Below are 16,629 nucleotides of genomic sequence, written 5' to 3'. Positions count from 1 at the left end.
CTGGAGGTACATTGATTCAGCAGCTGAAAGAGGACAGTGTGCCTTGTACAGGTTTCTTTGTGAATTTTTGATCCAATACCATCAGAATTCATTGGTCGTGAGTCCACATTGATAACTTCCTCAGTTTACACCACTGTTCTGCAATCCCTGGCGAACTGGCCCTTGTAGGAGGACAGGACTAATTCTGGGATTGTTAGCTATAGCTAAATGTTGGCTATATATATGAATATGAGGACTGTCAGATCTCTAAACATATCCTTATTACGTTTATAAATACTGGTTTGACATAAATATTAGGCCATTTTAGACATTGCGTAACATTTGTAACGCAATGGACAACTAATTGAAAAGCTTTTATTTTTATAAAGACAAAATCTGCTTTTAAAGTTATTTTTGCCAGCCAGCTACATTGTTTCCATGGATAAACCACTGTATCGCTCTGAAGCTAAAGTGGTTATAACCCATAGTTTGGTGTGAAACATTTTTGCTTTAATACAAAGTAGCAGAACACTGGAAACTACAGAAATCAAAAATATGGGTCATTTATCATTATATAACCTTGGTATAAAAGTTTAATTCTCTTATTCTTGACTGACATTTTAAATAAGAGAAATGACGAGAATCAGATGAATGGGCATTTGTGTTGTTCTTATTGTACTTTTGGGATAGCACAATGCACTTGACAGCTATTGTATTATTTTTAAAATGTAGCCACTGTTATCTAGAATGAATACAGCAGACAATTTGCACAGAATGTACATTGAAATATAAAATGTTACAACAAAGAAACCAGCAATTTTGTGCCTGTGTGTACCTTCCACATGACCAAATAGCTCTAATCACAATCTACAGCATGTTCTTATATCTGCTGAATCCCTTTTCCTTCATCCACCATCCAATCTAATCTTGAATGGTGACCTGGTTTCCTCCTCAATCATTAATCCCAAAAGTCAATTTCATGGTTTGTAACTCTGTGAGGCGCTTCCTCCCACTTTAAGATCTTTTATATTGGATCTAGCCCCTTGTAGATTTCACAAAGCTATAAGAAGCAGCTGGATTTGGCTACTTTATTGGGTTCTGTCGCAGTATTTGTAATCTTTACTTTACCCTGTAATTTGAATATTACCATAAAGATCCAAGCTTTAACTTTTTAGTTTAGTTTATTATTATTATTGTCACGTGAACCGAGGTACAGTGAAAACCTTTTATTGTGTGATAACCGGTCAAAGAAAAGAGTATACATGGTTACAATCAAGCCACCCACAGTGTACAGATAAAGGATAAAGGTGCAACATTTAGTGCAAGATAAAGTCCGATGAAGTCCAATTAAAGATAATTCAAAGGTCTCACACATAACATAACCTGATCCTTAAATCCATAATGTTAAGATTAAAGATTAATCCTCATGACTGAAAAATGTAAAGGGTAATATATTGGTTCAATGTCTATCTTTATTTTACTTAACTATAGGCCCAACTATCTCAAGCATTAGGTGGTGTTTCTGACAAAGCAAAGGAAGCCAAAGAATTTTTGGTGCATTTGAAAAACATGGTACAACTAATTCAGGTAAGACATTTATGAGATGCATTGGCATTATCTGTGGAGTTGCTTTGTGATATTACAGTTTTAAGTAAGGAAGTAGTTAAAACATTTGTCTTGGATTGCTCATTTTCCATAGCTGGAAACTGATGCTTATTGTTTTTGCAAGATGTTGGGGGTTATTGCGGTGGATTACAAATAATTGTCCCACGTTATTGACGTGAAGTTACATTGGGATGTTCCATTCTGTTGCCATTCGTTTGTAATTAGTTTGTAATTTCTGATCCTTATATCTAGGTTTCAATATTGAAAATTTCAATTAATGTTTACCTACTTTTTTTGATTTCTTCATTCTTTTAATACTACCGCTTCCATTTTCCGTTACTTCCTATATCAGATGCCTGATCTCAGAGCTTTATTTCCATTTGTAATTTGAAGAATCTAGCTCTCTCTGCCTTAAAAACATCCATTGACTTGGCCTCCACAGCCTTCTGTGGCAAAGAATTCCTCAGAATTTCTCACCACCCTCTGACTAAAGAAATTCTTCCCTATCTCCTTCCTAAAGGAGCGCCCTTTAATTCCAAGGCTATGACCTCTGATCCTAGACTCTCCCACTAGTGGAAACAATCAGCTTTTAGCTTGCCAGTATTTTTTTTTTAATTGTTCTTTCTTTTCTGAACATATCTGTATCATGACCTAAGCATAGAATCGTAGAAATCTTTGCCATAGAAGGAGTTAATTCCATAAGACAAGAAAAAAATGTGACTATTTTGTTTAATCCACAGTAGCCTCATACGTTATGATTCTTCAAGTGCTCTTGCAGATGCTTTTTGTGAGAGCTTCTGCCTACACCGCTCTTTTCTCTAACTTGTGGAGTGAAAAAAATTATCAAGAGATTTCTGGCAAAATCTACAGAAGATGACGGACTACAAAAAACGTCCTGTTCCCATCCCAGATGAGGATCCGGACTTTCCGGAAAAACTGAACACTTTTTATGCACGCTTTGATAATGCCACCCCGCTATCTATACCTCCCCCTCCACCTAACTCAGCACCATTCACCATCTCTGAGGAGGTAGTTAGGGTGGCCTTCAAAAATCTTAATAAAAGAAAAGCGGCAGGGCCAGACGACCTTAGCCCCACTGCTCTCAACCACTGTGCAGCTCAGCTGGCTCCTGTGTTCACCTCCATCTTTAACACTTCCCTCAGCCAATGTAGAGTCTCGCAGTGTTTTAAATCATCCATTGTCATCCCTGTGCCCAAGTCCTCCAAGGTGAGCTGTCTGAACGATTTTAGACCTGTTGCACTAACATCAGTTGCCATGAAGGCCTTTGAGCACATAGTCCTCACCCATCTGAAAACACACACTGCCCCCCATCATGGACCCTTTCCAATTTGCATACAGCGCCAACCGGTCTGCGGAGGATGCTATCAACTTAGCCTCTTCACTACTCCCTACATCATCTGGAATCGCCGAACACTTATGCACGCATCCTGTTTATAGACTTTAGCTCGGCCTTTAACACTATACACCCAATTAAACTCTACAATAAACTGTTGGACATGAGCATTCACCCAGCCATGTGCCATTGGATTCTGCACTTTCTGACAAACAGACAGCAAAGAGTCAAGGTGGGTGAAAAACTCTCCAGCCCTCTGACTCTCAACACAGGAGCTCAAAGGTGTGTTCTGTCACCTCAGCTCTTTTCACTTTACACCAACAACCTCACATCCCAATGCATCTCAGTCAAAATTTTTAAATATGCAGACGACACAACAATAATTGGCCTCATCTCAGACAACAACGAATCACAATACCATCAAACTGTGGACAGCGCAGTCAAATGGTGCGCAGACAACAACCTCCAGCTTAATACTTCAAAAACCTTAGAAATCATCATAGATTTCAGACGCAAACAAAACCCCAAACCCCCAGTCCATGTCAACTCCCATCCCATAACCTCCACGAACTCATTTAAGTTTCTGGGCACCTATATCTGCAATAATCTAAAATGGCACATCAACGCAGACCACATCATCAAGAAAGGACAACAACGCCTATACTTCCTCAGACAGCTCAAAACGTTCAGAGTCCACAAACACCTCCTGGTCCATTTTTATCAATCCATCATTGAAAGCATCATCACCTCCTCAATCACAGTCTGGTACGGAAACACTGACAGTCACTCACTACACAGATTACAGCGCATTGTCTCCAAGGCCTCCAGGATCATCAACTCCCCTGTCCCCTCAATCCATTCCATTTACCTCCAACGTACCTCAAAACGGGCAATAAAGATCATCTCGGACCTCTCCCATCCAGCAAACCACCTTTTCCAGTCTCTCCCTTCAGGGAGGCGCCTCGGGTCACTTGCTACAAAATCCACCCGCTTTAAAAACAGTTTCTTCCCCTCAGCAATAGGAACACTCAATTCCCTCCAATAACAGTCAATATTAAGGACTTTTGATGTATACAGTGTCTTGTCTATGGTCTTTGTCTGTTCTTTTGCACTATGTATTGTTGGTGAGATTTGTGATTTGTGATGTGGTATGGATGCACTTTATTACTGTGATCTGTGTTATTAGTGTTAATGTGACTAAAGCAGTGTACCATCATGTACCAAACCCAAATACCACCAACCCTGGTCGTGTGGCAAATAAAGATTCTATCTATCTATCTATCTATCTATCTATCTATCTATCTATCTATCTATCTATCTATCTGTAATACTTTTACAAAATAACTTGAAACTACAGTCCTTAGTTATTGTCCTTTGTGCTAAGGGAAATATATCCTTCCTGTTCACATTGTAGATCTCTCATAATCTTATGTGTGGGAAGGAACTGCAGATGCTAGTCTGCACCGAAGATAGACATAAAATGCTGGAGTTACTTAGCAGGTCACACAGCATCTCCGGAGAAAAGGAATAGGTGACATTTTGGCTCAAGACCCTTCATCAGACTGAACTACAGAACTCCTGGCTGAGAGAGAAGGAGAATCTCCTCAAAGTCGACATACTTTGCAGAGATGTTGCAGTGGAGCGAACAAAATGTGTTGGAAGGAACTGCAACTGCTGGTCTACACCGAAGATAGACACAAAATACTGGAGTAACTCAGCGGGTCAGGCAGTATCTTTGGATGCAATCTGATTAAAGGTCTCGACCCAAAACGTCATCTATTCCTTTTCTCCAATGATGCTGCCTGTCCTGCAGAGTTACTCCAGAATGTTGTGTCTATCTCATAACCCATAACCCCTAACCCCTAACCCTAACCCTGACCCTGACCCTAATGCTCCTCATAAAATCTACAAAATGCACTGCAGTTATGCTTAGGCTATTCCTGACAGCACCTGACAAACCCGTGACCAGCAAGAAAGGCAAGGGCACATGGTGCATGGGAACACCATTACCTACAGGTTCCCCTCAAGTTGCATTCCATCAGAATATGGAAACACTACTGATTCTTCATCATCCTTGAGTTGAAATCCTGGAACTCCCCAACAATTCTCCAGAAGCAAAATCACCAGAAGAACTCCCATGTTCGGGCAGTTAGGGTGGGGAATATATGCTGGCCTTGCTACCAAATACCCAAATCCACAAAAATGAATAAAATAAAAATAAAATCTCCCATCAGTCATAGTTATCTAGTCACAAACCAGATGAATCAGGCCCTTTGGCCCACCAAGCCTGCATTGACCATCAAACACCCACTTATACCAATCTTGTTTTATTCTTCCTACATTCCCAGAAATACTAGGGAACCATGGATCTAGCGTGAGGGAGGAACTGAAGGAAATTCACATTAGTCAGGAAATGGTATTGGGTAAACTGTTGGGACTGAGGGCAGCTAAATCCCCAGGGCCCGATGGTCTGCATCCCAGAGTACTTAAGGAGTTGTCCCTAGAAATCGTGGATGCATTGGTGACCATTCAATAGACTCTGGATCAGTTCCTGTGGACTGGAGGGTAGCTAATGTGACCCCACTTTTTAAGAAAGGAGGGGGAGAGCCTGACATCAGTAGTGGGGAAGAGGCTTGATTTGTTTAATAAAGATGTAATAGCAGCACATTTAGAAAGCAGTGACAGGATCGGTCAAAGTCAGCATGAATTTATGAAGGGGAAATCATGCTTGACTAATTTTCTGGAATTTTTTGAGGATGTAACAAGTAGAATGGATAAGGGAGAACCAGTGGATGTGGTATCTGGACTTTCAAAAAGCATTTGACAAGGTCCCACACGAGATTAGTGTGCAAAATTAGAGCACATAATATTGGGGGTAGGATATTGACATGGATAGAAAACTGGTGGGCAGACAGGAAGCAAAGAGTAGAAATTAACGGGCCCTTTTCAGAATGGCAGGCAGTGACTAGTGGGATGCCGCAAGGCTCGTTGCTGGGACCCCAGTTGTTTACAATCTATATAAACGATTTAGACGAAGGAATTAAATGTAACATCTCCATGTTTGCGGATGACACAAAACTGGGTGGCAGTTAGAACCGCGAGGAGGCTGCAGGGTGATTTGGATAGGTCGGGTGAGTGGGCAGATGCATGGCAGATGCAGTATAATGTGGATAAATGTGAGGTTATCCACTTTGATGGCAAGAACAAGAAGGCAGATTATTATCTGAATGGTGTAAGAAGGAAATGCAGATGCTGGTTTAAACCAAAGATAGACACAAAAATCTGGAGTAACTCAGCCAGATAGGCAGCATCTCTGGATAAAAGGAATGGATAATGTTTCGGGACGAGACTCTTCTGAATGGTATCGGGTTAGGAAAAGGGGAGGTGCAGAGACCTGGGTGACCTTGTACATCAGTCATTGAAAGTAAACATGTAGGTACAGCAGGCAGTGAAGAAAGCGAATGGCATGTTGGCTTTCATAGCGAGATGATTTGAGTATAGGAGCAGAGAGGTCCTACTGCTGTTGTACAGGGCACTGGAGATTCCGTACCTGGAGTATTATGTGCAGTTTTGGTCTCCTAGTTTGAGGAAGGACATTCTTGCTATTGAGGGAGTACAGCATAGGTTTACCAGGTTAATTCCCAGAATGGCTGACATATGATGAAAGAATGGACTGACTGGGCTTGTATTTACTGGAATTCTTAAGGGATTGGACAGGTTAATGAAGGAAAAATGTTCCCGATGTTGGGGGAGTCCAGAACCAGGGGTCACAGTTTAAGAATAAGGGGTGGGCCATTTAGGACTGAGATGAGGAGAAACCTTTTCACCCAGAGAGTTGTGAATCTGTGGAATTCTCTGCCGCAGATGGCATTGGAGGCCAATTCACTGGATGTTTTCAAGAGAGAGTTGGATAAAGCTCTTAGGACTAATGGAATCAAGGGATATGGGGAGAAAGCAGGAACCTGCATCTATTTTCTGCATCTATTTTCTATGTTTCTATGAACTCCTTCCAGATTCTACTACTCACCCACACAGTGCCCATTTAATCTACCGTTCTGTATGTCTTTGAGAAGTAGGAGGAAACAGGAGAACCAGAACTCCAGTCTGAAGAAGGGCCTCGACCCGAAACGTCTCCCATTCCTACTCTCCAGAGATACTGCCGGCCCCGCTGAGTTACTCTAGCCTTTTGTGTCTATCTCCAGCTCTGGAAATATCCTTATGAATTTTCTCTATATCCTCCCCAGTGTTGTCACATTACTTCCTGTGATGTGAGGGCTGAACTTGTTTATATTACTCTGTAATTTCTGTGATGTTTTGTATAGTTCTAGCGTCAGCTCCCCGCTCTTCTATTCTCCTGTTGTATTGTCTCTTGTATTGTCCTGTTTTCTTCAAGGCTTTATAAACATGCATTCCAAGAACCTTCCATTCTTTGGCACTTATTAGGATCATACCATTAGCACATATTTCCTTGTCTTGTTTACTCTTCCAAAATTCATTACCTTATATTTCTCCCAATTACATTCCATTTGCCATTTTATGTGTCTCAGCTGTCCACTGATATCTTCCTGCTGCCTGAAGGTTTCTTGCTGACAGTTATCCCTATGGCCAATTTTCATATCATTGGCAAATTCATAATTATGATCTCTACATTTAAGTCTATGCATTCTGTGAGAAGCAGGGAGTCTTCACTGAGATCTATAGACACTCCACTCACCAAAATTCTCTTCAACCAACATCCCAGGCTTTCTTTCACAGAGCCAGCTTTATCCTGGGCTTTTTACTTCAGCAATCTGTCACGTGTGTCACATGCCTTGTTAAATACAATATACAATACAATACCGTTTATTTGTCATTTGAACCTCACATGAAGTTCAAACGAAATTTGGTTTCTGCAGTCATACAAGAAAAGACCCAAGACACACACCAACACAATTTACACAAACATCCATCACAGTGAACCTCCTCCTCACTGTGATGGAAGGCAAAGTCTTGTCTCTCCCCTGCTTTCCATTCCTCTCCCGAAGCCAAAGTCAAAGCCCCCGGCGGGCGCTAGCAAGTCCCACGGCATGTACTATATATCAAATTCACTACCCACATCAACATTTCTCACAAAGATAAATTAAGTTAGTCAGATGCAACCTTCTCATAATGAATCCACTCTGACTATCCTGGATTAAATTGTGCCTCTCTAGATCACAACATGCCATCCCTCCAGACGGTTTTTTTCCCCAATAATGTGGCTACTACTACTGATATTAGGATGATCAGCCTGTGGTTACTTGGTCTATGCCTGTCTCCCTTTTTAAACAATTATATCACATCAGTTATCTGCTGACCCTGGTCAGCACCAGTTGTCCAAATAATATAGGACAATGATTGGAGAATATTTCCTCTCTTGGTCTTATTTTATGAACAGGGATACATTTCATCAAAGCCTGGCATATGGAAATGGACAACATCATTATTTGCATTGCAGCATTTGATATTTAATGATCTTTTGGAAATATTTGCCCATCCTAGTTTAAATTTGATTTCTTACATAAATGTTGCATAGTTTAAGAAATGTTCAAAAATATTGTCATAGTAAAATTTTAGTCTTTAATTGAGCTGTTTGCAACAATAGCATACTTTTCAGTATTATGAAAATGAGTGAAGTGGCATTTATTTAATATGCTATTTCTTATCCTCACAGAAGTTTGAATTATTCTTTTTGCAGGAGAATGGTGTGGAATTTGAAGCTTGTCTTGTGGCACAATGTGATGCACTTGTTGATGCGTTAAATCGTCAAAAAGCAAAATTGCTTACGAGAGTCACCAAGGAGCGTGAGTTTAAATTAAAGGTAGGTTCTGGTTAAAAAGATAATTTGATATGTTTCCCTATCTGTTTAAGAGTTGCGGCGGAAAGGCCAGTATTAATTGCCCAAACCTAGTTGTTCATGGGAATATTGTAGTGAGCTGTCTTCATGAAATATTATGTTCCATGTTCTTTCCTTGGTGCCATTTAAAAGGATTTAGCTTCTTCATCCAGTGATGTTGAAAGAACAGCGACATATTTTCAAGTTAGATGATATGAGACATTCAGAAGACCTTAATGTGTAGGAAAAAACTGCAGATGCTGGTTTAAATCGAAGGTAAACACGAAATGCTGGAGTAACTCAGCGGGACAGGCAGCATCTCTGGAGAAAAGGATTTCCTTCTCTGCAGAGATGCTACCTGTGCCGCTGAGTTACTCCAGCATTTTGTGTCTACATTCAGAAGAACTTGTGGTTCTCTTGGGCCTCCTGCTTTTGACCTTCTAGGTGGTAGAATTCATATGGTGGTTATGGCACAACTACAGAAAATGTTAGTCAGGCTGTAGCCGCAGTACTTAGGTATATTACAAAACTTACCGTCAGCGGCGCTGCAGTTCTGCCGCTGCCCGTGTACGAGACTTTGGCGCCTTTGAGAGGGGGGCGGGTTTAAAACGCAATTTTCTCTAGGCTGTTGAAATCGATATTGTTCAGCCTGCTTAGTTGCTGACGAAAAATCGCTGCGAGGTTCGTTCGCTGCAGGTATTTTTAAACTAAATTGGGTTATTTAATTGTTATACAGGTGCACAACCTTTTATCCGAAAGCCTTGGGACCAGACACTTTTCGTAATTCAGAATTTGTCGGTCTTCGGAATGGAAATTTTTTAGCGTAGATTTTAATGGCTGGCTCAGTGGTAGAGTGCTCGGCTCATATCCGCAAGGTCGCGAGTTTGCGCCGTGATCCCGGCAGTTACTCGGTCGCGAGTTTGAGTCTTCAATGTAGGTTTTTTTTTGCAGAATAAATGTTTGTATGAAATGCAGTGTAGGAGAGGTGTACTGACTGTGTGGGCAGAACTTTGGAAGTGATTGCCCACCAGTCTTAAAAAGCCGCTGTGTCTCCTTGTCCCTGGGATAGCAGAGGGCGATCAAACAGCACAATACCCCCCTCCCCCTCCAACTCCAGAGGAATCCTCTCCCCGATGGGCCGCTACGGCGACAAGTGGCACTTTTCCCACAGCCCGAGCTGCGCCACCCCAAGAATGAGACGCACCTTGCACACCATCCGCTTCTGCCCCTACGTGTTCCTCTGGAGTTGGAGCGGGGCTGGGCTGGAGTTGCTGCTGGCTGTGGGTCTCTGGGATCTCCGTGCTTTCAGTGGGCCTGGGGGGTCGCTGTCCCGTTGGTCCTGACGTCTCCGGCCACCCCCCTGGACTGGAGCTGAGACTGGGAACTGTACCGCCCTTGCCCCCTCCCTCTGCAACTGCAAACAACCCCACTCTCCTGCAAGGGCGGTACAGTTCCCGGAGGATAGCAGGTGGCCGGAGACGTCAGGACCAACAGGAACCCGCTCCCCGATGGGCCCCTACGACGCCCCGAGCTGCGCTCCGTCATCCGCAACCCAGGTTCCTCTGTAGTTGGAGCGGGGCTGGGCTGGGCTGCTGTTGGCTGTGGGTCTCTGGGTTCTCCGTGCTTGCGGTGGGCCTGGTGGTCGACGTCCAATTGGTCCTGACGTCTCCGGTGACTGTACTGACCTGCTGCCATCACCGACGTGAAGACAATGCAAAGCCCCCGCGGCGGTGCAATGAGCCGGTGCTGGAGAGGGGAGGGAAGGGGTCACACGCATGGCCGGGAACCAGAGGGGTGTAGGTGGGGTGGAACTGAAGGGAGCGACAATCTGCTGCTGCCTACACTGTATCGTGTCTACCAATGGAACTTTTTAACTCAGCGGGCAGGTAGCAGCATATTGTCAATTGTCAACCCTCCCGCGCAATATACCCTCACCTTCTCTTTTATGAATGGGAATTTAGTTCCCCTTTCTTCGAGGACCGACCGGAGGTTCCGCTGTCACCTCTGCGGGCCGCCCTCGGTGAACGTCCTGTCTCCCTGTCCCTGGGATAGTAGGGGGCAATCAAACAGCACAATACCCCCCTCCCCCTCCAACTCCAGAGGAATCCGCTCCCCGATGGGCCGCTATGGCGACAAGTGGCAGCCCGAGCTGTGCGACCCTAAGAGCAAGACGTCCCTTGCACACCATCAGCTTCTGCCCATACGGGGAGCGTGTTCCTCTGGAATTGGAACGGGGCTGGGCTGGAGTTGCTGATCTGGGATCTCCGTGCTTGCAGTGGGCCTGGAGTCGGTGTCCCGATGAGGGGGCGCAGCTCGGGGAGCGGCTTCTGGTGGTCCTGACGTCTCCGGCCAGATTGCAGTTTTCCTCTGGAGTTGGAACGGGGCTGGGCTGCTGCTGGCTGTGGGTCTCTGGGATCTCCGTGCTTGCAGTGGGCCTGGGGGTCGGTGTCCCGTTGGTCCTGACGTCTCTGGTGACTAGGACTGTGCTGCTAGCATCGCCGACGTGAAGACAGTGCAAAGCCCCCGCGCCGGTGCAATGAGCGGGGAGCTGGGGAGGGAAGGGGTCACACACATGGCCGGGAAGCAGAGGGGTGTAGGTGGGGTGAAACTGAAGGGAGCGACAATCTGCTGCTGCCTGCACGCTGAATTAAAAAGTTCCCACGCAAGACTCACGATACACCGTGGGAACTTTTTAACTCAGCGGGCAGGTAGCAGCATATTGTCAATTATTAACCCTCCCACGCAATATACTCTCACCTTTTCTTTTATGAATGGGGATTTAGTTCCCCTTTCTTCGAGGACCGACCGGAGGTTCCGCTGTCACCTCTGCGGCCCGCCCTCGGTGAACGTTTTCAAGGACCTTTCTTCAAGGACCGAAAAAAATGTCCGCTATTCGGAGGTTTTCGTTATTTGGATCTTCGGATAAAAGGTTGTGCACCTGTAGTAGTTTAAAAATCACCCTCTAAAGCCGCGAACCCCGACAACGGGACGGATCTCATGTAAGGGACAAGGAAAGGTAGGTTGTTTATTTTTACATTAAAAAGGGCTTCTTAAGATCCCTTTATACAGAATTTTATGTTGCGAGTAGCTGACTTGGGGGCCCATTCAATCCCGCAGTGTCTTTCATGTCGACATGGGGTGCAAATTCACCGCACTGGCAGCGTTCTAAACCAGCGCGATCCACAGAATCCCACTGGGAAGCTGATTTAAATGGCCGTTAATTTACACCAATTGAACACTAAATCTATGAGATTTAAAAATCATGTTTTATTGTGAATTCTTGTGTGAATGTTCTTTGGACACTTAGGCTATTTAAAAATGTTAATCTTTCCTTAAGAAATGGATGGATGTTTAGATCTAGTAATTGAATTTTGGAATTAGCTACAATTGGGTAACTAACTAATTATATGCTTTAATTTCAGGTCATCCAAGTAAGATTGTTTAATATTTGTTTCAGAATGCTTCAATCTATAATAACTGAAAATTTCTTTTAGTTCTCTTAATTTTTAAGAAAGTTATGGGCTTTAGACTGTCCTCGATCACAGCTTTTGAGTTAAGTCAATGGAAAATCAATAGGGAACAAGTGCTAATTTATGAGTATGAAAATGGCCATAACATTTTTAATACTGAAGATATGAAAGTGAATTAGGTATCAAATTAAACTTCTTTTTATGCTTTATCTGATGGGATAAATTGCAGACTTGATTTTTAAAATCTCAAAATTTTGTAACATTGCTACAGTACTATGTGCATTGCCACACCATAGGAAGAATATGATTACACTGGAGAGGGTACAAAAAAGATTCACCATGTTGTTGCTAGGATGGGGCATTTCACGTAAGATGAAATTAGATAAGGTGGGCTTGTTCTCCTTTGAGCAGAGAGGGATTTGATGAAAGTATACAAAATTGTGGGGATTAGATAGTGAGAACATTTTCTCCGTAGTAGAGATATTTAATACCAAAGGCAAAGGTTTACGGTGAGAGGGGGCGATTTTGGGAAGAAAATTTGTAATTCTCTTTCAGCAAAAACATCTTTTAAAGACCAGGTACTTAATGAACCAAAAACATTAATGTGTTTGGTTCATTAAGTACCTGGTCAATTGGCCAATGATGACTGCCATCCTTGCATAACTACTCCCTCCCTCTCCCCTCCCCACCAGCATTTTGATTTCGGGGAACTTGAAAAATGTTATGGAGAGATGGTTAGACCCCCAATTTGGGTGTGCTCATGTCCTTGCATTTATAGTGTCATGATGGTACAACAGATATTCAACCCCTCTTGTCAGAGATGGCTCTTTGAGTATCCATCAGAGCCACTTCATGCTCGTTCCTTTTTTCTTTTAGTGATTATTCTCTTTTAAACATCTATCAATTTATCTTTTAAAAGGTGTAATTTAAAAAAAAACACTTCCAATCCTCCTTTGGTTCTTTTGCCAATTATATATGTCCAAAAAACGGTTCCGATCCGAAACGCCACCTTTCTCCAGAGTTACTCTACCCGCTGAGTTACTCTAGCACTTTATGTCTATCTTCGGTATAAACCAGCATCTGCAGTTCATTCCGACACATTTATCCAAGTTGTTCATCTTAAATAAAATGTTGGACGTCTGTGAGAAGGAAAGTAGTGTTAACTTTCCTTGTTGGTGAACTTTCATCAGAACTGGGAATAGAGATAACGCACATTACAAAATGCAGAGCAAAGGGGAGAGCAGGAGAAGACAAAAGAAAGATCCAAGATTAAATGAGAAAAGGGATGATTGGTGTAAATAAAGGAAGGTGGAATAGGACAAATAAAGGAGCTGGGTATTGGTGAAAGTTAAATGAAGTCTGCAGCAAATGTTTGAATTGTGCATCTAGCAGTGTTTGCAAGTTAAATATTTGAGTATTAGATTGGTTAAAAAACTATATTTAGAAACCATTTAAAATAAAAGCATGATGTGCAAATGTCTTGCTTCATTTTCATACAATTATGTTTTGAATCAGATTATATCCCTGCTTTGCAGGTTGTTCGGGACCAGATAAGCCACTGCACGCTAAAACTACGTCAGACAACTGGTCTCATAGAATACTGCCTGGAAGTATTAAAAGACAATGACACCAGTGGATTCCTGCAGGTATGCCATGTACTCCTCTCAACAGCAATCAGCCTAACAGCAAATTAGCAAAATATTGCAGATATTGTATATCTGAAATAAAATATAAAGCATACATGAAATACAGCGCAGATCAGAGGATATCTATGGAGAAAGGAACAGTTAATGTTTTGGGCCAATGTTCTCCACATATGCTGCCTGGCCTGCTGAGTATATTCGGCATTTTCTGAGATTTACTGAAATGCTACCTGAGGGATGGGGAGGGGGGGGGGGGGGGAGCAGGGATGAAAGCTAGAGAGGAGGAGGTGCGGCACAGAGTGGCAGGTAATAGATAAATACAGGCGGGGGGAGGCGGAGATGAAAAAGATAGGAATGAGACAAAAGGATTGAAGAGTTGCGAATTGTGAAGCCAGAGGAAGGAATGTAGGCGGAAGGAGAAGAGGGGGTGGCAGATGTGAGTCTAGATGGGGAACTTAGTAGTTGTGCTGCATTGGTACGATGAGCCAAATTCAACTGGATGTTTAGAAGCAAATTGTTCTTCAATTGTAATCTAAATTGCTCCATATTGTACCTGTTTAAACGGTGAGCATTTCATTGAAGCAACTTTGGATCGGAAAGATTGACTACTAAAATTGAAATAAACAAAATGCCTTGTTGCAGATTTCCGATGCATTAATCAAGCGTGTGCATGTGTCCCAGGAGCAGTGGGTTAAAGGAGCTTTAGAACCCAAAATAAATCCAGAATTTGATCTGACGCTCGATAACAGCCCATTATTGCAGACAATTCACCAGCTGGATTTTATTCAGATGAAAAGTAAGTAATAGAAAGTAAGCAATGATATACTAGTATACCGGATTAACTTCCGCAAAAGGTATCTTTTGATTTGCATTTTTTAAATATTGTGATCATTTTGCATCATATAACAATTTGCAACAGTTTCCCTGTGTGGTATTAGGGAAAGTACGTTAGCATGGACTAAAGATTAGTTATCAAAGAAGACAGCAAAATGAAATCCATGAGTCTTTCTTTTCCAGGTTCAGATATCAATGGAATGTCCCAAGAATTGGTCCTTGATCCACAATTATTTATGATTTATATTAATGACCTGGAGATGGGGCAGAATGTAAGCAGTCCAATTTTGCCAATTATATGAAAATAGGCGAAAACACATTGTGATTAGATATGAGGACTTGGCATCAGATTATGGATAGGTTGAGTGAAGGTGTAAAAACCTGGCAAACGGAGCTTAATGGGGAAAGATATGAGCTTTACACTTTGGTAAGAGGAATCTAAATGTAGACTATTATCTAAATGGCAAAAGATTACCGGGGTGGGGGAGCGGGGGCAAAGAATAGGGTGGTGTATCTGTTCTTGTTCAAAATATTAGCATACAGGTGAAAGTGAATGGAATGTTGAACTTTCTACAAAAGGGTAGGAGTTTTAAAATAGGGAGCTGCTGAGACTATAACTGGAGTATCGGGCGCAAATTTAGAAGCCTCTTATTTCAGAAGGGATACACTGGTATTGGAGGCAGTTCGATAGAGATTTGCCAAGTTAATTCCTGGAATGAGTCGATTGTCCCATCATTTCTTCTGCAGTTGTATAGGGCTCTGGTAAGACCACATCTGGAGTATTGTGTACAGTTTTGGTCTCCTAATTTGAGGAAGGACATCCTTGTGATTGTTTGCGACTGTTTACCATATATGTTAATGATTTGGAAAAGGGAATTATGAGCAACACTAGCAAGTTTGCGGATGACACAAAGCTGGGTAGCAGTGGGAACTGTGAAGAGGATATTAGGAGGTTGCAGCGTGACCTGGACAGGTTGAGTGAGTGGGCAGGTGCGTGGCAGATGCAGTATATTATAGATAAATGTGAGGTTATCCACTTTGGGGGCAAAAACAAGGGAGCAGATTATTATCTCAATGGGGTTAGGTTGGGTAAGGGGGAGGTGCATGGAGACCTGGGAGTCCTTGTACACTGGTCACTGAAAGTTGGCTTACAGGTGCAGCAGGCAGTGAAGAAAGCTAATGGAATGTTGGCTTTTATAACAAGAGGATTTCAGTATAGGAGTAAAGAGGTTCTTCTGCAGTTGTATACGGCTAGTATAAAGTTGTATAAAGACTAGGCTTGTATTCACTGGAGTTTAGACGGATGAGGGGGGATCTTATAGAAACATATACAATTATAAAAGGACTGGACAAGCTAGATGCAGGAAAAATGTTCCCAATGTGGGGTGAGTCCAGAACCAGGGGCCACAGTTTTAGAATAAACGGGAGGTTATTTAAGACTGAGATGAGAAAAAACTTTTCACCCAGAGAGTAGTGCATTTATGGAATTCCCTGCCACAGAGGGCAGTGGAGGCCAAGTCACTGGAGGGATTTAAGAGAGAATTAGATAGAGCTCTAGGGGCTAGTGGAGTCGAGGGATATGGGGAGAAGGCCGGCACAGGTTATTGATAGGGGATGATCAGCCATGATCACAATGAATGCGGTGCTGGCTCGAAGGGCCGAATGGTCTCCTCCTGCACCTATTTTCTATGTTTCTATGAGCGGCTGAAGAAATTAGATCTATATTCTTTGAAGTTTAGAAGAAAAAGGAATGATCTTATAGAAATATATGGGGCACGACAGATGTTTCCACCAGTGAGAAAGGTTCAATTGTGGGAATATAGTTACAAACTATATTCCCACAATTTACTCATACTCATTTAAAATTCTTCATGCATGGGGAAGCCAATT

General features: G+C 42.6%; 1 protein-coding gene across 3 annotated transcripts in view; it reads left to right on the top strand.

The window, feature by feature from the left end:
- LOC129696969 (E3 ubiquitin-protein ligase TRIM9) overlaps positions 1 to 16,629 on the top strand; it is a 42,848-nt gene that overhangs the window by 6,030 nt on the left and 20,189 nt on the right. For all 3 annotated transcript variants that reach the window (XM_055635115.1, XM_055635114.1, XM_055635116.1), the window contains exons 2-5: positions 1,471 to 1,566; positions 8,655 to 8,777; positions 13,798 to 13,908; positions 14,548 to 14,701. In XM_055635115.1, the coding sequence (XP_055491090.1) occupies positions 1,471 to 1,566; positions 8,655 to 8,777; positions 13,798 to 13,908; positions 14,548 to 14,701 (484 nt within the window). The remainder of the gene's footprint in view (positions 1 to 1,470; positions 1,567 to 8,654; positions 8,778 to 13,797; positions 13,909 to 14,547; positions 14,702 to 16,629) is intronic.

Source organism: Leucoraja erinacea, chromosome 5, assembly GCF_028641065.1.
Source record: "Leucoraja erinacea ecotype New England chromosome 5, Leri_hhj_1, whole genome shotgun sequence".
NCBI classification, from domain to species: Eukaryota; Metazoa; Chordata; class Chondrichthyes; order Rajiformes; family Rajidae; genus Leucoraja; species Leucoraja erinaceus.
Note: the sequence above shows the minus strand (reverse complement) of the source record. Positions and strands in the feature narration are given on the sequence as shown.